General features: G+C 35.0%; 3 protein-coding genes across 3 annotated transcripts; all 3 read right to left on the bottom strand.

The window, feature by feature from the left end:
• Window positions 1–3,856: 3,856 nt before the first annotated feature.
• Window positions 3,857–7,880, bottom strand: LOC122831289 (T-cell immunoreceptor with Ig and ITIM domains-like). Its single transcript, XM_044117373.1, has 7 exons — window positions 7,541–7,880; window positions 7,388–7,454; window positions 6,813–7,124; window positions 6,521–6,647; window positions 6,189–6,223; window positions 6,028–6,095; window positions 3,857–5,918 (listed from the first exon to the last, which is right to left on the bottom strand). The coding sequence occupies exons 2-7, from the start codon at window positions 7,443–7,445 to the stop codon at window positions 5,766–5,768; spliced, it is 753 nt and encodes a 250-aa protein (XP_043973308.1). The 5' UTR covers window positions 7,446–7,454; window positions 7,541–7,880; the 3' UTR covers window positions 3,857–5,765.
• Window positions 7,881–9,264: 1,384 nt separating this feature from the next.
• Window positions 9,265–13,494, bottom strand: LOC122831287 (T-cell immunoreceptor with Ig and ITIM domains-like). Its single transcript, XM_044117372.1, has 7 exons — window positions 13,454–13,494; window positions 13,307–13,372; window positions 12,037–12,348; window positions 11,745–11,871; window positions 10,279–10,313; window positions 10,114–10,181; window positions 9,265–10,004 (listed from the first exon to the last, which is right to left on the bottom strand). The coding sequence occupies exons 2-7, from the start codon at window positions 13,362–13,364 to the stop codon at window positions 9,840–9,842; spliced, it is 765 nt and encodes a 254-aa protein (XP_043973307.1). The 5' UTR covers window positions 13,365–13,372; window positions 13,454–13,494; the 3' UTR covers window positions 9,265–9,839.
• A 1,097-nt stretch (window positions 13,495–14,591) lies between these two features.
• On the bottom strand, window positions 14,592–17,825 carry LOC122831146 (carcinoembryonic antigen-related cell adhesion molecule 2-like). Its single transcript, XM_044117101.1, has 4 exons — window positions 17,783–17,825; window positions 17,339–17,626; window positions 16,279–16,554; window positions 14,592–16,185 (listed from the first exon to the last, which is right to left on the bottom strand). Exons 1-4 carry the CDS (start codon window positions 17,823–17,825, stop codon window positions 15,800–15,802), a joined length of 993 nt encoding a protein of 330 aa, XP_043973036.1. The 3' UTR covers window positions 14,592–15,799.
• Window positions 17,826–21,592: the final 3,767 nt, after the last annotated feature.

The following is a 21,592-nucleotide window of genomic DNA, read 5'->3' as shown; positions in this document are numbered from 1 at the left end:
AAAATGGTGCAGAAAATCAACATCATCGTTAATAACTACTTTTCTTTCTTTTTTTTTTACTGATTGGCAAATTAGAAATTCAGCCGGAGAAATCAAACTCAATGGGAGAAATCGCAGACAGGCACTGAAGGGAGATAAGAATTGAGTGGAATTGGGTATGAAGGCAGAGACCAGGATAGTATAACTAAGAGACTGGACCTGAAGGGATGGGGACTGAACAGATGTGTATCCATAAGAAAACCATGAATCAGTGAGGTTAACCAGATAAAGGAGCTTAAATTTGTAAAGGACCATTTAGATTTGACTGAGTCACATAAGAAGGTCACAAGATCGGATGCATTCAAATTTACCTTCTTCCAGAGTGATGGGCCCATTAGGGCAAGAAGAGAGGCAGACGAAGTGACACACTCCTCATGTCTGGTGTGTAATGTAGCAAACTGAGGGGCAGCACTACAATCTGGAGTTTAGATTCACCAGCATTATGAGGTCTGATTACTACCAGAATGCACTGGGTGACCAGGTAATTCTAACAATGGATTATTTCTTCCCTGATGATATTCTAGGATGACAATGGCAAGAATGAGACATCACTTTTTCTCATGGATCGGCCACCAGAGAGTTCAGACATGAACCCCATCGAGAATCTTTGGAATGGTCTGGAGAATCCTTTGCATCCTTTGATGACTCTCACCTCATCAATGCACGATGTCTGTGAAAAATAAACACAACGCTGGATGGAAAAAAACCTCGTGATTTCCATAGAATCAGTTATAATCTGCATGTGACTAATTAATGAAACGGAAAAACCTTCAGGAAACTGAACAGCCACAGAAGATAAAAATCATCTACAGACTGAAAAAATTCACATTCCTCTCTAGATTTGACTTGACAAACCTCAGTTGTCATAGTGAAACTAGATACATTCTCTTAATCTAAAAATGTGCACAAACATTGATTAGTAATACTCAGTAATAATAGTCATTATCTGGCAGTACAGTAACCTCAGTGCAGCAGTGACCTCAGGTGACCAAATGATGGTAATGCTGATGCTTTGTTCACCTACAGACATCTACATCACTAGTTTAACAAAGTAAAAATGTGAAAACCAAACAGAACAAGAGTCTGTCTAAGATGATCACATAATTAATTTAAGAGTTGAATCTTTCTCTTTATTTTACATAACTGCAGAGCTTAATTTATCAGATACGGTGCCATGTCTGGAAGAAAGATGTAGACAACCATTTTATTTTGATGTGTAATTTTTAAGATGATTCCAATGTGGCTTTTGTAGCCATATATATTGTACTTCTAAAAAGTAATCATTAGATTTCTGACTTTTTTTTTTTTTACTGCTTTTACAAATCAATCATGATCAACAAAATTAAGCAGATCTGGACCTTCTACCTTTACAGGTCGTCCAGGGCCTGCTGCTGAGACACATCCTCATGGCATGATGCTGCCATCACAGTGATTCCCAGTAGGGATAATGTGTTTGTGTTGATGTGCAATGTTTGTGTCCACCAAACACAACATCTTGTCCGACGACCAAGAATCTCCATTTTATCTAATCAGGCCAAAGACGTTTTGGTAACACTTTATTTGACGGGTTGTGAATAAGACTGTCATGAACATGAGTAAGTCTTCATGACTATTTATGACTTTTGTCATAAAGTGTCATTCAGTAAAACATGACACTTTTAAAACAAAGTTGACATTATTCAAAATGTCTTCATTATGACAACTTGTCATAAACCAAGAAATCATGATCTGACATAAATGTGTTATAAAAGTATTACTGATTAAACTTTAAAAATTTTGTAGCTTTATGTTATTAAAAGTTTAATCAGTAATACTTTTATAACAAATTTATGTCAGATCATGATTAAATAAAGTGTTACCAAAGTTTCTTCCAGTTGACCACAGAGCCTCTACTAGAACGTTCTTCTGATTTTTTTTGCCCTATAAAAATCCCAGGTAACAGTTGTATGATTTTTAAACAGACAGTTTAATGTTTTCTGCTCCGTCATTCAGTATTGTCTTAACTGAGGAAAGACTGCATTTTAAATGCCATTCTCGCATAAAGGTTAATTATTACCGTGACTAGAAATACATCATTGATGATTAATTGCTAAACTGGAACCTCATGATTACACCTGTTTGTGGAAAGCATTACCCACGCTGAGGTTTGGAAAGCAAAGTGTAGCAGATTGTTACCTGATAATATATTTCCATTTTACTTGAAAATATTTGCAACCTGGCAAACTCAGTGTAGGATGTAACCCATGAAACTGCACAGTAGCAAAAACAATGTGCTAAAAAAAAAAAAGAAGATTAAGAGTATATCTGCTCAGGCTTAGTTGTAAAATGTTTAGAAAATTTAAAATGTTTTCTTTTTAAATAAATGTTTGTAATTCTCATAAAGGCAAACAGATATCCAGATGTGCTGAAGCTTCATTAGATCACTAGGTATGTGACTTCTACACTCGCTAATGTTCTGTTATCTTGCCTTCATCAGGGTGTTGCTTCCTCGTCTCTCAATTTCTCAATTACAGGAGCTCATTTCCTTTAGTTTTCTAAAAGGCGGAAACGGCAAGTATCCCACGTGTCGGTGCTGTTTGCAACAAGATCAGTATGACTGCAAAGGGAAAGAAGTCAACAGTTTAACCAGTCAGTAAAACAAACCTCTGAGGTGATTAAAATATGACAATAAGGATTTTCTGCAGCTTAGTGTTTTTATTTAATCTTTGGTTAAAAAAATTCAGTTCTGTAGCTAATTTAAAGTAGAGACAGTATTAGCGCCATGGCCAATAGTATGAAAATTAATAAGATTACATTAATAATAGGTTTCTAGTCAGATTTTTCAATAAATGTGTTTTGCTCATTCTCTGATGCTACAATGCTTCACAGATAATTCATGAAGTGTTTTTACACTCATTGGTCATGTTAAGAAATCTTGCCAGTAGAAACTTGACCCACTTTTGCCTTGTGAACTGCCTTCATTCATCACAGCATAGATTCCACAACATGTCGGAAACATTCATCAGAGACTTTGGGCCACATCACCATAATAGCATCACACATTTGCTGCAAATTGTTGGCTGAATATTCATGATGGAAATCTTTCATTCCACCCCAAATCAAAGGAGCCCTATTAAACTGAGATGTTGAGACTATGGGGCTGTTGGATTACAAAATACAAAATATTTTTGTGTTCAAGAAACAGGTTTTAGATTATTTGAACTTTGCAGTGATCTGCCGGGAGTCGCCAGTCGTCTGAAAGGGATGCACATGATCAGGTGGACTGTAGCACTGAAATGCTCATATGCTTCTCAGTGAGCTTATGTGACTGTTGTTGCAGAGATCAATATTAATCTGACCAGGCCAGATCAATACAATCTGTGTTGTGCAGTCAAACATTGAGAAAATATTTTTATTCTAGCAAATGCTACTAACTGGATATTTTCTGCATAACCACATCAAGCTGCTGCCATGTGATTGGTTGATTCACAGTTTGTATCGATGAGAAATTGAACAAGTATAACTAAAATACAAGAGGCTTTTGAGTGTGAATATATGTTCATAATTATGTATGTTTACAGTGTGGCTAAGGGTAAAGACATCATGCAATAATCCATTAAATTTTAAAAGCTTTTCTGTGTTGTTTTTCAGATGTTCTTTTATATTTTATATTTAGAAATACAGCAGTGACTTTTACTTTGAGTATGAGCTTTTTTATGTCTTAGTAGTCTGAGAATGGAAATACTTTTCTAATGAACTCCATTCAAAGCTCATCTTTCTTATCTTCCCCATACTTCCTGTCACAACATAACTCTTAAGGGTAACAGAAACCAAAAGGTTAGAGCTATAAAAGTGAGCACATTTATTTTGAAATACAAATTAATCTTAACATATATTTACAGAGTTTACTGACAGTATAGTTCCCGTTCAGACAGAGCTGAAATAAAGTTACAGGTAAAGCAAATTTCCCTTTCTAAACAATGGTGAGAATAAACAGAAGTACATGACCTAACATTTCAAAAAAAAAAAAAACTAAACAGATTTTTGTTCCAACACCTCAGAACGAAGGCTGGGTAAGGGACATCAGACACGCATACGTTGGTGCTCGCTGTTTCACACCACAGTCTCACATTGTCAGGAAGTCCTGACTGTAAAGAGGGTGACTGGGGTGACTGTTAAAGCGTACTGTCACCGAACAGAACTTCAGAACTACTGCAGGCCTGAAAACTGAGCTTTCTCACATTTCTTTCACACAAGGCATTCTCAGGCTGCAACACCTGCAGGCGGCATTGATGTTAAGACATAGCAGGAGCGCCACTGAAATATAACAGAGACACATTGGTTTAAAACAATGTAGATTCAAATTGTGATTGGTAATTCTCACTTCCCTTCTCATGTAACACTTTTAGTTTACATGAGAAAAGGCCAACAGTCACTGTAGCTTTTAATGTGCAAGTTCACTTCTCCATTAATGGCATGACTTTCTTCTTTTATGCAGGTTTTCTTATCCTATTCCACTAACAGACAGTAAATGAGGAACAGAAACTTCCTGTAAGCTGCTACAATATCACTCTGGGGAAAACACTTGTTTGCATTGCAAATTTGCTGTCAACATCTCTGTAGAACCTGGCGGCTGATGCAATCATGCAGACAGTTTTGTTATTCAAGCAGTTAGCTTTCTTACAGTTTATATTTTCTTAGTTAAACTGATGAGCAACCAGTTTGAAGACTGAAGCTCACTGTCTCAGCTGGTAATCCCAGAGAAAAAGCCACAGATCAGTGAAGTGTTGATCACTTTTAACAGTGAGAGCTACAATGGTCTAAAATACAAGTTAATCATGAACTGTACCATTTTAGTGTAGTCTAATACCTCACCATCTTAAATCAATACTTTATAGAATCTGCCACTAACATGTTCCAATATTATATATATAGTGGTATCACAGTAAAGGGGGTTACATTTAAATCTTCACCATATTTGTCAGAGTTTTACTTGTGAGAAGCATTTAGCATGTTGTCCAAAACGTTCAGGTTTGGTCTTGCTAGAACAAACCTAAACTAAACTAAACTAAACTAAACCTAAACCTAAACCTCTTCCACAATGTGGTAAAGTTTAGGTTGTGTTTAGCTGTGACAGCATCAGCCGACCTGCTGCTGCCAAAGACTTCTCCTCCTATAGATTGTTTGTCCCTGTCTTTCAGTGTTTAACCTGGTCTCTCACTGGATTTCATTCACAGCTACCAGTGTGAAAGGGGCTAAATATAGTTTTTAAACCAGTAAAAGTGACATGATTTTCCTTCCACTTCTAAATGTGTTGCTATGTGTTTCTCTATCCTATTAAATCCCTATTCAATATTTGAAGTTTGATTTGTCATGTGATAAAACATGAACATCTCAAGGGACACGAACATCTCGGTAAACTCTATATCAGCAAGTCACAATTTAGCCTGCAATTATGAAAAAAAGCTGAATCACAAGCTCACAAACAGTTTCTTGCGTTGTCTTCTTAATTTTTTTGTTAAAAAAAAGTAAATTTAAATTAATACAACAACAAAAAAATGGACAGCATTTTTGGCAACAATCACAAGTTACAGATATGCTGAAGGGCTGATGTTATTTAGTTTTAGTGCGTTTGCAAAAAGTGTGTGCAGAACAACCACAGAGCTGCAGACGATTAAAATGAGGAGTAAAAAAGCTTTTTTTTTGTAAAACCACAACTTTTGCAGCAAATTTGTTATGTGCAACATTCAAACACTAAACACAGTTTCTAAGTTGGGCCTCTGATGATAAACCTTGACCTCTGCATATGTGACTTCCTCAACTTTTGCTCTTGGTATTTTATTCAGTGAAGATCCTGAATTTCTGGTTTGCTTAGGCTTCACAGCAGCATACAGCACTTCCTACAACAAGAGTGAGAAAACTGTTTATTCACAACCATTTCTCTATAGTCACAGCAGTTATATAAAAAAACTGATTAGCAAAGATATCTGAATAAAAATATTTATTTACCTCTGTGCTCACTGGGTCCTTGTAGATATAAGATGGTCTGTTCACACTCGCTACACGACTTGATGTGTCTAAAAACCATTAAAGCCTCATTAGAGGAAGTGAAAACAACTCAAAATACATTGGATGTTCAGAAAGAGTGATGACAGATCGTTTGCTCTCACCTATGTGGACTTCAAGTCTGCGAGCCGCCTTATGTCTACAAGAACGAACGTAAAGTCCAACAATTAGATTTCTGAAATCGTTTGACTTCAAGTTTGTACGATTCAAGTTTATCTGGTAGATGATTCGTTTTAAGACAGCCTTAATAACTGCACCCTGATACTTCTTAGCATCCTTTCTATAGATCAGCAAAAGCCTAAAAATAAACACAGTTTTAATTGTGTTTATTTATCTCCCCACTTTTGTAAGTTTAATACTTTTTATCTTTTCCAAATGTAGGTGACTAAACAGAGTCATTCCACCACAATATGAGTACCAATAAAAACAAGCCTACCTTCTGACAAAGGTGAGATAAGCTGCAGCCGTCAGGATCCCTAAAAGCAGCACAGCAGAGATGATGATCGCACAAAGTATCCCTGCAGACATCTGTGTCTGCTGGTTTTGTTCTGGGGCAGGCTCACCTAAAAAATGTCAAACAAAATGATTTAGTGTTAATAATGATCTGTTGAGCGCTCAGATCATATGTTAAAAATTAAATACACAAAGTCAAGAAGTTGAGTAGTTTCTCTAAACTTATTTACAATAGTTTGGCATCTAACTAATGATTAAAATGATTCCTTACTTACCAGTAACAACATCAAGTTTGATGATTTCTTCAAGTGATCCACTGGGGTATGTGGTTACAGTGCAGGTATAAGTCCCTGAATCTGTGATTTTCACATCTCTAATTTTCAGTGACTGTTCTGTAAGATTCAATCTTTCCTTTAGTTGAGAATCTTTTATACTCATTCCATACTGGGTGTTGAAAACGAGAATAACCGTGGACTGAAATTGCCACTGAACCTGAGTAATGTTTTCTGACCCTCGGGCTAACTGGCATTTCAAAATGACCTCTTTGCCAACATATCCAGTCACTTGGCGTGTTTCTGCCTGAAGATCTGTAAGGAAAACAAAGTTAACATGCTGAAGAGCCAGACAGAATGAATGAGTTTACATTTCTAAATTCATAATTATGGTGTTATTTTTATTACTTGATAAATTAAATGTTCTTTCTCAGAAAATAAAACAATGTTTTGCTTTCTGAAAAATGAACCCTTAAAAAACACTTAGGATGTTTCATTTCAGTCAAGGAACTTAAGATTTATTTTTTTTTTTTTGTGTGAACCATAACTCTTCACGAATTTTAAAACAAGAGTCTCACCTGGAAATGATGTGATGAAAATTAGAGTTACAACAAGGAGTCTGTTGCAGGTTCTCATTGCAGCAAACTGCACATCATAAAACATAGTTACTAAAGTTAATTATGTTATTTTAACTTTATTGTCGCCTTTTAATGAACTCGGTAAAAACTTACCGTCGATCCGGGGAGCGGAGACGGGAACAAATTTAGAAATGTAAAATCATTTGAAGGCACAGGAGTAAAACCTTTTAGGAAGCGGAACAAAACCTAAACGGGACCACAAAGCAAAAGTTCCTATAACAGCTCTGCCTATCCATTCCCCCAGAGTGTCCCAGTTGACCGAAGTTATAAATAAAATCTGATCAAAATTATTAACTACTTTTGACCATACTCATGAGCACATTAGTGCTACAGGAGTGATTTTACAATGTTTCATAAGATACTAACATTAAAAAGCAAATTTTTAAAAATCGCTGCCGAACTTTCCTGACTGACCGCTTGATGTTTCTAAAGTAGTTAGATCATCGTCGGTAAACATGATTTCTGTCCTGCTCAACACTGACCTCTTGTGGTGAACTTTATGTAAACTCTGTACATATTGCTTAGGAGTTAAAAATACACATAACCTTAATGGTGGTTTGAAATCTAGCATTTGCTAAAGAAAAAGCTTTTGTTAAATAATTTACTGGTGTATTTTAATGACAAAATAAAAAGAGAGTTAAATATCAAGAATAGCAGTACAATTGTTACTAAGAATATTTTAACACACACACTTTTCTGTTTGCCGATAAATAAAAACTTAGAACCATACATAATATTTTCATTCCATCGTGTTTTAAGTGACACAGGATCTAAATATGTCACACTGAAGTTTTTAGTTTTAACCTGAAATTTGAAAGCCAGTGTCATTTAGTTTTGACCAGAATATGGCGTCACTTTGATTTAGTTTCATTTTCAAATGAAGGAAGGTGAATAAATTTGTTTTCATAAGAAGATGAGACTTAATGATTGTAAAAGAGATTACTTTATTTTCTCAGCGGCTGGGTTGAGAATACTTTTACAAACGGAAAAGAAGACAGGAAAAATTAATACAAGTAGAAAGCAGCTTAATTTACAGGAGACAACATATTTTCTGGTCACTGAAATATCTGGTCGTCATTGTTTTCTTCTTCCTGGTTACCAGGTTCTCAGTTTGTTGCACGCGCTTCATCCGGAAAAGGTTAACACTTATGAGTGGTCTAAGGGTTGTGAAGCTAGCAGTGTTAGATGTTAGTGGTTTTTCAAACCTTTTGTCACAACTGTTGCTTCTTAAAGGTAATTTATATAAAAAACACAAAATAACTCTCAGTCATATTGTGTTCAACTACCTGTTAAAACATAAAGTAACTTGATGTGTAAAAACTTTTATTACAGGCGTGTGAAAGCTCCTGGTGTGATTTGTAATTCACAAATGAGTAGACGCTTGTCATTATGGATAATAAAAACAGTTAAATATCAATAACACCTTACCAGTACAATTGTTACTAAGAATATTTTAATACACACACTTTTCAGACTTTTGTCAGTAAATTAAAAGTTAGAACCATACATTATTTTTTTATTCCATTGTGTTTTTAAGTGACACAGGATATAAATATGATGCACTTAAGTTTTTATTTTTAACCTGGAATTTGAAAAGGTTAACATGGTGGGGAAACCATGGTGTCCATGCAAAGATGACTTGTGTTACAAATTAGCGCTTTATAAACAAACTAAAAAAAATAATAGAATAAACTGCAAATGGGACATATTATGGATGTTAGCAATGGCTTTCTTCTCTTGCTCAAAGTCAGATTCGCAACTGATGGTTTTCTTGTAATGACTGAGCTGTGGATCTCTTAGACATTCTCACAATGGCTGAGTTTATAATTAAATAAAGGTTTAATTATCCTGGTCAATTTACTGATTGAGAAACTTGTGAGGAAGATTGTTTTCATTGGATTTTATTCAAGGCCACTAGAGTAAAAGGGGCAGAATATAGTTTTTAAGACAAGTTTTTGTTTGGTGAAAAATCACTGTTATTTTAATTCCACTTCAAAGTGATGTTTACTTTTGTTGCACAAAATGTGACATTTGATTTGGTGTGAAAAATGTTGAAAATAATAAGGGATATGAACAGTTTTGTTAGATATGATACAAAAACTACACACATGTGATAATTATATACTATTTCACAAGCTCACATAAACACAAGGTCGACTGCCCAGTTCAAAAAAATCATAAATGAAAACAATTGAAAACTGGAAAACATTTTGGCAAGCAGCAATCACAAGTTATAGACATGCTGATATTATGCTGATATTATCATTTAGCTGGAAGTTGTATTGAGTTTGCCAAAAGCGTGTGCAGAACGACCACAGAGCTGGAGAGGATTTTATTTTTGTCATAAAACCAGTACTGTTGCAGCAAATCTATTCAGTACAACATTCAAACACTAAACTGTTTCTAAGTTGGGCCTCTGATGATGAACCTTGACCTCTGCATACGTGACTTCCTCAGCTTTTGTAGTTGCTCTTGGTATTTTATTCAGTGAAGATCCTGGATTTCTGGTTCGTTTTGGCTTCACATCAGCATACAGCACTTCCTGCAACAGCACTTCCTACAACAAGAGTGAGAAAAACTGTTTATTCACAACCATTTCTCTGTAGTCACAGCAGTTATATATATATATATATATATATATATACAGATAAAAAATTTGTATTTACCTCTGTGCTCACTGGGTCCTTATAGATATAAGATGGTCTGTTCACACTCGCTACACGACTTGATGTGTCTAAAAACCATAAAAGCCTCATTAGAGGAAGTGGAAAAAAAACTCAAAGCCATTTAATGCTGTTCAGAAAGAGAGTCATGAGAGATTTTTTTCTCACCTATGTGGACTTCAAGTCTGCGAGCCGCTTTATGTCTACAAGAGGGGACATAAAGAGCCATAATTAGATTTCTGAAGTTGTTTGACTTCAAGTTTGTACGATTCAAATAGATCACATTGGTTTTATTCAAGTTTATCTGGTAGATTTTTTTAAAGACAGGCTTAATAACTGCACTTTGATACTTTTTAGCATCACTTCTACAGATCAGCAAAAGCCTCAAAATACACACAATTTTAATTGCAGTAGGACAATCTCCCCACTTAGTTATTTTTTTTTAGAAAAAATTACACATTGTTGCCCTGTCGATACTTTTTGCAATCCCATTTTTATAAGTAGGACAAAACTTCTATAACATTTCACAATCCGAAGCAAACTGAGATCTTTGACCAAGATTCAGTAGCATTAAATATGGACAAACTGTTTCCTGTTTTCTTCCAAAAGCTACCTGATTTTTTTCTTCTATGTAAATTCTATATTTCGTGGTGTTCATTACAAATGCTTTCTAAAAAGGTTTGCCACAACTTTGAAAGAGAAACTTTAGAGCTTCTATTTTGACATTTTTTCCTTAAATTTATTATATTTAAAACATAAAGTAAATATAATACTTTACTTATAAAGTAAAGTATCTATCTATCAATATTAAGGAATTATTGACCTTAATTATCACCAAGCTGAAAAGTTACTTGTAAGTTAGTTTTTTGTCTCTACAATCATCTGAAAATAAAATTACATAAAAGATATTTCAAGCACTAGAAACTATAGAAAAATACTTAGTTTTTATGCAGTTTGTTGTTTTAAAAATCAGCAGTAAACAAAAGTCTTCGCTTTTCATTCAAAATATTGACTCATTAATATTGACCCATATTAATGAGTCAATATTTTGAGAATTGACTCATTAATATAAAAAATGCCAAGACTAACTGACAAAACAATTGTAAATATAAACATTTAGAACCTGTTTGATGGATGGGTTCTACAGTCTTTTTATCAGGGGTTCAGAGAAACTGGGCTTTGTGGCTTGTCATATTTATATTCCAGGGAAAGCTACATTAATGGATAACTAATAAAATTCCTGATTGAATTTTCAAAACAGCATGATTTACATTCACTTTAATAGAGCTGGCTCCCAATAATTTTGTTGTATTTTGGTGCAATAACAATAAAGGCTTCTGATTCTGATGAGTGTGGAAACCATTAGTTAGTCTAGTTTAAAAAACACCCGATTATCACTGATTATCAAGGAGTTTCTTCCAATAACTAAACATAAGTAATATGATGGCATTTTAAAGCATTTTAGTGTAAATATATGATACATCAACGGATGATTTCTTTTTATCTTATTTTGTTTTTTTAAACATATTTACCAGGAATGTCTGAACAGCACTGTTTGTCATAATTAATTCATTGTTAAATTAAAGACTTACACTTTAAGTCTCTAATATGAGTACCAACAAAAACAAGCCTACCTTCTGACAAAGGTGAGATAAGCTGCAGCCGTCAGGATCCCTAAAAGCAGCACAGCAGAGATGATGATCGCACAAAGTATCCCTGCAGACATCTGTGTCTGCTGGTTTTGTTCTGGGGCAGGCTCACCTAAAAAATGTCAAACAAAATTATTTAGTGTTAATAATGATCTGTTGAGCGCTCAGATCATATGTTAAAAATTAAATACACAAAGTCAAGAAGTTGAGTAGCATCTTTAAGCTTATTTACAATAGTTTGGCATCTAACTAATGATTAAAATGATTCCTCACTTACCAGTAACAACAACAAGTTTGATGGTTTCTTCAAGTGATCCTCTGATATACGTGGTTACAGTGCAGGTATAAGTCCCTGAATCTGTGATTTTCACATCTCTAATTTTCAGTGATTGTTCTGTAAGATCCAATCTTTCCATTAGTTGAGAATCTTTTAAACTCATTCCATACTGGGTGTTGAAAACAAGAATAACCGTGGACTGAAATTGCCACTGAACCTGAGTAATGTTTTCTGACCCTCGGGCTAACTGGCATTTCAAAATGACCTCTTTGCCAACATATCCAGTCACTTGGCGTGTTTCTGCCTGAAGATCTGTAAGGAAAACAAAGTTAACATGCTGAAGAGCCAGACAGAATGAATGAGTTTATTCTGTCTCATAATTAAATTATTAATAATTTTATTAAATTCGTAATTAATTATTATGAATATATGAATTAAATTCATAATCATTAAATTATGAATTTAATTGTGATTAAATTTATAATTATGGTGTTATTTTTATTACTTGATAAATTGTTCTTTCTCAGGAAATATGTTTTGTTTTCTGAAAGATGAACCCTTAAAAAACACTTAGGATGTTTCATTTCTGTCAAGGAACTTAAGAAATTTCCATTTTTAGTGTGAACCATAACTGTTCAAGAATCAAACTGAAGAGCAACGGCTCTTTGTTCTGCATTGTAAAACGTCTATTATAGATGTTATAACAGATAACAGATGGTCTATTATCTTCTATATCTATTATCTTCTTTTATCTTCTACTCTTGTGTTATTAAGCAAATGTTCATTTTTGTGCACTTCTGAGTTTGCGAATCTTGAGGATAATATTTTGTTCACACTAAATGTTTGAACAGAATTCATTGTGATGTTTGATAAAATTCATTATCAGAAAAAAAATTTTGTTCATGCAATTTGAAACAAGAATTTAAATTGTTCTAAAGCAAAAATAATTATTTTAACTTGACAGAGTGAGTAGAAATAATAGAGAAATGTGACTCTATAACAGAGGCGAGGACAGTTTTTTTTCTTGCATATTGTGAAATAATTATTTGGTTTAAATTGCAGTATTGTTAAAACTTACAAAAACAATGCTTAGACAACTTGCCTCTAGTTGTTAAATCAACTTCATAAACTTTAATTTTCGAGTTAAAACCAAAACAATTTTCTTGTCCTAAATTGCATTTTAAGGCAACATTCATGGACTTTCATTTTCAAGTTAAACCACCTTCAAATGTTTTAGTGTGGCGCCAGAATTTTAAAATAAGATTCTCACCTGGAAATGATGTGATGGAAATTAGATTTACAAGAAGAAGTATGTTGCAGGTTCTCATTGCGGCGACTATAGATCATAAAAACACGATTAGTAAAAGCATTTTTTTAATTTAATTGTCACCTTTAAATCAACTTCAGAGGAACTTACCGTTTGTCCGTGGAGCGGAGCCAGGAGTGATGCAAGAACTGTAAAACCATTTGAAGGCGGAGCAGTAAAAACCGACAAGTGGAACAAAAGCTAAACGAGATCATAAAGAAAAAGGTCCTACAACAGCTCTGCCAACCCACTGATTGTAAATAAAATCAATGTGATATGGTGCTGCTCGAAATTACTCATTTCTTTTGACCCAAGCATCGACACTTTTAGGAATGATTTTACGATTTCCAAAAGTTTGACAAGATATTTACAATAAGAAGTAAAAAAAAATGTTTCAAACTTATCTGACTGACCGTCTCATATTTCTACAGATGTCAGATTGTTGATGACAAACATGATTCCTGTCCTATTCAACTCTGACCTCTTGTGGTGATCGTCATATAAACTTTCTTGATGAATCTCTTGAAATGATGTGCATATTGCTTATGGGTTTATGGTGTTTTGAATACAGAATTTGCTAAAGGAAAGGTGTTTGCCAATAAGTAACATTTATATAGCACACAGACCTGTTTAATATTTGAACCAAATATGGCCTCACATTTGCTTTTGTTCTCTTTTCACATGAAGGATGATGAAGAAATACATTATGATAGGAGGATGAAACTTGTAAATATTTAATTTACTTTTATACCGGACAGTTAAGTCTCTGCCAGTGACTCAGTCTTTGCTTTCTTCTTGGTTCTCAGTTTGTTGCACGCACTTCGTCCGGAAAAGGTTAACACTTATGAGCGGTCTGAGGGTTGTGAAGCTAGCAGTGTTAGATGTTAGTGGTTTTTCAAACCTTTAGTCACAACTGTTACTCCTTAAAGGTCTTTTGCACTGACAAAAATATCCTCTTACATTGACTCATATAGTATTAATGTATTACAGTATAATGAAGTTCAATATGTAAAAACTTTTACTAATCACAACTGCATAAAAACATCCGGTGTTATTTTTAATTCACAGATGAGTGAATCCTGGTCATTTTGGATAAATAAACCTTTAAATATCAAGAATATTTCTTCAGTACAAGTTTTGCTATTTAATACATACACTTCTCAGATTTTTGTTAAGAAATACAAACTTTAAATCTTGTCTCATTTTGATCACACACCATCTAAATAAATACCGATGTTTGTAGTTTTAACATAAAATTGGAAAAAGGTTGAAGTGGTAGGAACACGTTGCCCTGTATTATGTTTCTTTGTAGCCAACAAAAACACAGTTCTAAAATGAGACACAGGGTGAAGGAAAAGAGGAAGCAGAGCTTAGAACATTAAACATATTTTATCTCAGTATGTACCGAGTGTCAGGAAGTTCAGCTCCTCTCAATCAGCAGTTTGAGTGAGGAAGTTAAAAATAGGACGCCAGCAGGCTGAAGAATATAGGGAAGTAAAGTGGTTTCATTCAAACCCCAAGTCTCATCATATTGATCTTTTTTAGAGAAATTACTCCAATAGGTGACATATAAACATTTCCTCCCATCAGAGTCCCACCTTCAGGAGCTCCCAGGTGTCCAAGTAGGCAATGAGGTCAGTGATCCATGCTGGTTTCATTTAACTTGATCCCAGCATGTAAAGATGAAGGTGAAAAAATATCAGAAATTACAGCTAATAACAAAGTTGCAGCTCTATATCCAAAGTTGTTCTATTAACAGAAAGACCTCAGTAAATATTGTCCTGTTCATCTTATGACAGATTTTTACATAAAACAAGAGATGATTAGTGACAAACCTAAAAATGTCAGGTCCTGTGTTAATACTCGCATATATAAAGAAATATTTAAACTTTCTTTGCATTTTTTTTCCGTTCATGCATCTTTGGGTGTGTGTATTATTCACTCAGAAAATAATCAGTAAAGATCATTAGAATATTTACACTCAGAAAATCAAAAGAGTGAGAGTGGAGTAGATTTAATTTAATGATTTAAAACATTCGACAGAGTTAGACTGTTAGTTATTAATAATTGGTGCATCAATATGTTTTTAGCAGAAACTAAAAGTGCTAATTTCTTCAGCAAGTATATATTTCCAAAGAATTTCTGTGTTACTGTTTTTTTAAATATAAAATAAAAAAACAAACAACAGATATACAAAAGTAAAAAAAAACAACAACAAACAAACATATATATCTATTTAAATTTCAAAACAAGATCTTAGAAGTGAAAGACTTTCCATTTCAAATCAGGTTTTTCTGAGCTTTCAGCAAAGTCCAACACTTCTTGAAAGTTGTTCTGTACTTTTTGTTTGAGGTTTTCTTCATTAGCTGCATTTATCTGAGGATTGAACAGGAAGAATGTACCGTTAATAAATGCATGGTATAATTATAAGTATAATAGAGTGACTCACCTGCTGTCTTACATTAACCTCTTCAGATTAATTACACTAATGACCAAAGCTGAGAATGACCAACAGGGAGCAGAAGAGGATGCTGTGTATGATAGAGAGGTTTCAGTCAAAAAGAAGCAGAAACGACATACAGTGACCATCTTACCTCTCAGATCCAGAACGGCAGAGTTTTCCTTCCTGGTCACCATGTTTCTGGCAGTGCAGGTGTAATTCCCAATGTCTTTAGCCTCTAACTTCTCTATAACAAACATGGAGGTGTTGACTTGCGTTTCATTTCCATTAAATGTCCAGCTGAAGTTGGCTGGAGGAACAGAAACTGCTGTGCACTGCAGTGTCACTCTGCGGCCAGGCAGAGCTGCTGACGGCCCAATAACTGATATGTTATACGGCCCGTCTGCACAGAAAGATATTACATGTCGGGTCAAAGCTATAAAATGCTGACCTGTGGTAAACAGCTGAAACAAATCTGGAGTTTTACAGTACTTACAGTTGACAGTGAGATGGAGAGCCGCAGTCTGGCTGCTGACTGGGTTGCTGACTCTGCACTGGTAGTTGCCGTGGTTGGAGCTGAGAACGGGTTGTATGAACACGGTCCTGTTGTCCGTCGATAAGCTGACGCTCTGCCCGAAATCAAGAGGACGGCCATCTTTTATCCACTCTCTGGTGATGACGGAGCCGGAGGCCTCGCAGGTGAGGCTGGTGGAGGTTTGATTTTCTATCAGGACGGCTGCAGGGCTGCGAATGCTGGCTCCAGTTATCAGCACTGGTGGTGACAATTTCAGATAATAACTACAAGAGTTCAACAAAATATCCCAATAAACCTTTGTAATATCAAATTAATTAGACAAAAAAATAGCAGATGTGACTATGTATGAATTGTTGATTTTTACTGTTCTGTAAAGTAATTTTTTACATTATAAGTGTCAGAATAAGCATTTTATTTCAGTTTGACAATGTTTCTTCCACCACAAATAAATACATTTTTTAATGTGTATATATGTGAAAATGTTTATGCGAGAAGGCACAATTAAAGCTTTAAGGACATAAATGATTGAAAGAAGATATTAATAAAGGATTTATGGTGAATTACATTTTGATTAGATGACTAGAAAATGTTTAGTATCTGTTGTGTCCTGCTTCTTAAAAAACAGATTTTAAACAAAGCAAAAACATAAAAATAAACATTAAGTGTAAAGGTAAAATGTCAACTACATATAAATATATAAATAAAATGAAAATAAGTAAACATTTGAATGAAAATAAAGAAACATATATTTGGTATAACACATGAATTGATCAGCAAAGTTTTTGTGAATTTTTAAATGGGTACTAAGCATAACCAGAGAGTACCGTATATGTTGCAGCATTTTAAATATATTCAAAGAAAAGCAGCATCATACTTTTTTATTTGGTGGTTTTGTGTTTTCTGAGACGTTTTATCCATTTGGTTATTTTATTTCACCCGTATTCCCTATTATTCCTTTAGGAAACATTCATTTTCAGATGGATTTATTCCTTATTTCCCCCCATGGTGTATAAAGACCTACCATACACATTGAGAGTGATCCTCCCCATTCTCTGCAGCCCCCCGTCTGGTATGATGGTGAGTGTGTACTCCCCACTGTCCTCCAGCACCAGGTTCCTGAGCTCCAGCGCGCCTGTGGCTCGATCTAATGAGATCCTGTTGCTGTGTCCTGGCTCTGTGATGTCGGTGCTGGTGGAAGTGATGATGTTCACACCTTTAAAGCTCCAGCTGACAGACAGAAATGGGCTCTGTGGGGGGCTGAGGCTGGTGGTGAACTTCACTCTGTCTCCTACGGCTCCACTCAGCGGTCCTGGGTTTAAAATATTCTCACCTGAACACGTTGCTTTTTAACCCCAGGAGGAAAGAAAAACGGTCAAAACTTTAATAACCCTGCAAGGTCCGCCATACTAATAATTAAAAGTAGACATTTTATTTCTCTCTCTGTGAGAAAATCAACTAAATTTACCTGATAACAGCAGCATCACAGCAGCCCAGAAGCTCATGTCCATGCTTTCAATGGATTTTTAAAATATTGTCTGAGTCCACCACAAAGTTTGAAATGCAGAGTCGTAGCTTCTCCTGCTCTTTTATTGTCCAACACACACGACCAACTCCAGCCCCCGACTCACTAATGCAAAGAGCAAATAATGTTTACTCTGCTTGTGCACATACATTTAAATGCCTGTGGGTAAATGCAATCAAGAGTTACGTGCGTTCTTCCTAAGGGGGTTTTCATGGAAGAGTGCTTCAGCTACATTTGACATGAAAGATGAGAATGGGTCTCCTTCCAATAGATTATGGTCTGACATCTGGTTTCTGTACAAGTTTTCTAGTCATATCTTGAACTCAATACAGCATAGAAAGGTAGAGCTTGAATAAAACTAAAACATGTAAAGTTTCAAGACGTTTAGGGAGTTTGGAAAATGTCAAGTTGTGCATTAAAATGTTACATTTGTTGAATTACAGCTTTGGGATAAAGAGTAATCTTTTTAATCTATTGATTATTTCTTAAAATATCCATTAGTTTTTCAAGGGCTTGCCTTGATAATTTATTTTCACTGACCAGATTGTGTACATGTTCATACGTATCGATGAAACTTGCAGTTCAGCAGTTGAGCCTCTGACTCATGTTGGTGATGCAGTGACCATCAGTTTTTATGAGGGTTTCAAGCTTTTGAGGGTTCCTGTTTGGGAAGATGCAGCGATCCGTAGCATTCCTTCAGGAGGACGATCAAAGACGTCCCGGAGACACTTAGGCTCCATCAGACAGCTTTCCAAACAGAAAGTTCATTCAAAACCGTCAAACAACCTGAACAATAGATTAAAAAAAACAATCTCTCCTGGTTCCTGTGGTGCACTTCGTACCAACCATACATTAAATTACACCCACAAGGAGGACTTTTCAAAACTGTTTTGACAACCACTGGTTCAAGGTAATCTTCCATCATTTACTCTTACACTAGGGTAAGAAAATATGGACATGTCACATAAATAAATATCTGAGATCAGGAGTGGCCTAGAGTGTAGTACAAAGCTTCAGGAAATAATAAGTGGTTGGAATTACAGAAATAGGACTTTAGCGTTAGTTTGATTTATTTGGAAATTCTTAGAGGACAAATTAATAAGAAGCAGGAGGAGGGTATATAACCTGGAGTCAGCTGCACCAGAAATCTATAAAAATTAGAACCAAGATCAACATCAACGCTTTCAATACAAAATGCATGAAGGTTCAATCAGTAAAGAAAGAAAAGCAGTTAAATCATACAAAACTGTCATTTTCTTTGAGTCAGGACGTTTGCATCGAGGACCATCGCCTCCACCGCTTCACCAGGTGGAATCCTATACCTCAACTTTTCATGTATAATTTTCTATGAGGTGTTGGCACTATTTCAAAAGTTTAACATCCACAGTCTTCTTCACACTATTAGGGTGCAGCAAATCAGCAGAAAGGAAAATAAATTAACCAAAATGCTGCAATCTGTATTCTTGCTGCATATGATGCTTTCACAAACAAAAGTATTTAAATTATATAATATTACAGCATAATATACATAATACAGCCAAAATATCTTTTTATATATTTTGGCAAATTATCAACAAAACAGAAAAAATTGATTTTACAGGTACTTTACAGAAAAAGCACAGCTCATACGGCAGAGGGAACAGTGATCAGGAAGGACCAATTTAGCATTTAGAGTAAATGATTTTTGTCCCCCAACTGTTTTTCCAGGAAACACATGAAATGTGAAAGCAAATAGATCTCCACCTGCCATTTTATGGGCACTTTAATCTGTACTCACAGAGCTACAGCAGTATTTATTCTTTTTGTGAATTTGAAAACAGCAGATCATGGCCCTGCTACCAAATGGTATGGAAGACAAATTTAAGTTACTCCTTTCAATTGAACAAAGAAAAAATAAATATCACAAAACACATTTGTGCAAAAAGTTGTTTGTAAAGCCTACTTAAAAGATTTACATTTACTAACAGTTTGTGGATGTGTTTCATTATTAAGCTTACTTTTTCTGTCTAAAAACCAATTTGTTGAAATAATGGTGCAACATCCAGATGTCATGAATGTAGTTATTCCAATAGGTTTTGAGTCATCACAGTCTGGGAAATCTGAATGAGAAAGGTTTGGGATGAATTATTATTATTTTTGCTAAACATACTTTAACACATCAGATGTTAGAGACATTTTCTTCAGACTGTTTCTGCCTGTGACCGTTAACTTGTGGCTCACTGTTTCTCGGTGTGCGTCTCGCTGTCAGAGCTTCGACTCGACTGGATGACAGTCGCCGCTTCGTGACTGTTGGTTGGTTTTCCATTAAAAAGCCAAGTGAACCTTGTTGAAGGCGCAGACATGAAGCAGTAGAGCATTGTGAAATCTCATGTGTGCACTGAGGCAGGTCCTTTAATGGTTGAGCTGTCAGGTCCATCTGGAACGCACTTTATGTCAGAGTGTTGGAAATAATCTGGTTTGGCAGCAGTTGTTATAGATTTAGGTTATTTTGCAACTAACTCTCCTCAGTGTGAGTGGTGTGTGTAATTTAAATGGCAGCCTAAAAGGGTCAAGTGTAATGATGGAAAAATTTAAATTTAAAAACATGTTTAACAGCATATAAATACAAATTGTATCGTTACAGATCACTTGTGGTATTACTGACATGATTAAAAATGGCATATTCAAACCAGCACTTTAGAAAACAGGGACTCTCGGGTCATACTGGGTCACAGTTTCTATAACGAGACTGGATCGTCCATCAGTGAGCTGAACTCTGGCTGTGACTTCAGAACCGCTTTTCATCCAAAAGAAAGACGGAGAAGAACAAGAGCAGGAGCAGGACAGACTGATGGAGGCACTTCAAATTATTTTCTCTTTATTTACTGTGAAGTTTTATTGTAGAGCTTGTAGAGTCAAGAGATTTATTAGAAGTATTTTCTTTTATCACTGTCAGACAGAAATTAATTTAAGAAAAAACAGAGACAAAGTTGAAACAATGTTTGTTTTCCTGCTTAACTTAAAACCATGTCTCCCCTAAAAAGTTTTATAATGTAGTCTAGTAACAAATTTAACAGAAAATGTGGATCCAGGGGCAAAGAGGACTTTTAAAACAAATAAAAAATGATATATTTGGACTTGATTTGCAATCTGTGAATTCAATTCAACAAAATTATTTTTGTCTTTGCCACTTTAGAAGTTGCTGAATCTTTTTCCTAACTGGAAAATAAACAGTATCTTCTAACTCTGCTCATATATATGGATTTATTTTTTCAACAATTCACATCACCTCTCTCCATTAACCTCCTGCATGTGTTTAACTGTGCAGTTCCTGCAGCATCTGTTTATTTCAGATGCAGCCACATGGCGCAGCCACACATCAAAGCTGCTCATGCTGCTGGAAGCATAATAAATACCCAACAAGCTGGGTTTACCTTTTATTGCATCAGGTTTGGAAAAACTCCAGCTGGGACTGTATAGACCAACTTTTTTCTGATTTACAATTTGATCGGATCAAATTAAAACGCTGCTGTAATGAGAATGATTATTATAAATGAGCTTTATGTGTAAACCTTGATTTTTCAAACTGTTATTTTTAGTTCTGTTGCTGTTACTGTCAGAAATCTAAAGGGAAGTTAATATTGAAACAGTAAAATGCACTGAAATAGTTTATTAATGAAATACATTTACCAAACTGTTAACAGTTTCATCTTTCCAGGAACAAATGTCTGAGTTCTCTTTTTGTTTAATAGCTAAATTATATTTAATTCTCAG

Source organism: Gambusia affinis, linkage group LG05 (assembly GCF_019740435.1).
Source record: "Gambusia affinis linkage group LG05, SWU_Gaff_1.0, whole genome shotgun sequence".
Classification (NCBI taxonomy): Eukaryota; Metazoa; Chordata; class Actinopteri; order Cyprinodontiformes; family Poeciliidae; genus Gambusia; species Gambusia affinis.
Note: the sequence above shows the minus strand (reverse complement) of the source record. Positions and strands in the feature narration are given on the sequence as shown.

What these genes read in the sequence shown, in the direction of transcription:
- LOC122831146 (XM_044117101.1), bottom strand. Translation starts at nt 17,825, where the DNA reads ATGGACATGAGCTTCTGGGCTGCTGTGATGCTGCTGTTATCAG. An exon ending in TGTGATGCTGCTGTTATCAG is followed by an intron (nt 17,627 to 17,782) that starts GTAAATTTAGTT and finishes TTTTAAACCCAG; the next exon opens with GACCGCTGAGTGGAGCCGTA. An exon ending in TCTCCATCTCACTGTCAACT is followed by an intron (nt 16,186 to 16,278) that starts GTAAGTACTGTA and finishes CTTTCTGTGCAG; the next exon opens with ACGGGCCGTATAACATATCA.
- LOC122831289 (XM_044117373.1), bottom strand. Translation starts at nt 7,445, where the DNA reads ATGAGAACCTGCAACAGACTCCTTGTTGTAACTCTAATTTTCATCACA. An exon ending in TTTCATCACATCATTTCCAG is followed by an intron (nt 7,125 to 7,387) that starts GTGAGACTCTTG and finishes TTTTCCTTACAG; the next exon opens with ATCTTCAGGCAGAAACACGC. An exon ending in CAGACTTGAAGTCCACATAG is followed by an intron (nt 6,096 to 6,188) that starts GTGAGAGCAAAC and finishes AATGGTTTTTAG; the next exon opens with ACACATCAAGTCGTGTAGCG.
- LOC122831287 (XM_044117372.1), bottom strand. Translation starts at nt 13,364, where the DNA reads ATGAGAACCTGCAACATACTTCTTCTTGTAAATCTAATTTCCATCACA. An exon ending in TATCTCACCTTTGTCAGAAG is followed by an intron (nt 10,314 to 11,744) that starts GTAGGCTTGTTT and finishes CCCCTCTTGTAG; the next exon opens with ACATAAAGCGGCTCGCAGAC. An exon ending in CAGACTTGAAGTCCACATAG is followed by an intron (nt 10,182 to 10,278) that starts GTGAGAAAAAAA and finishes TATGGTTTTTAG; the next exon opens with ACACATCAAGTCGTGTAGCG.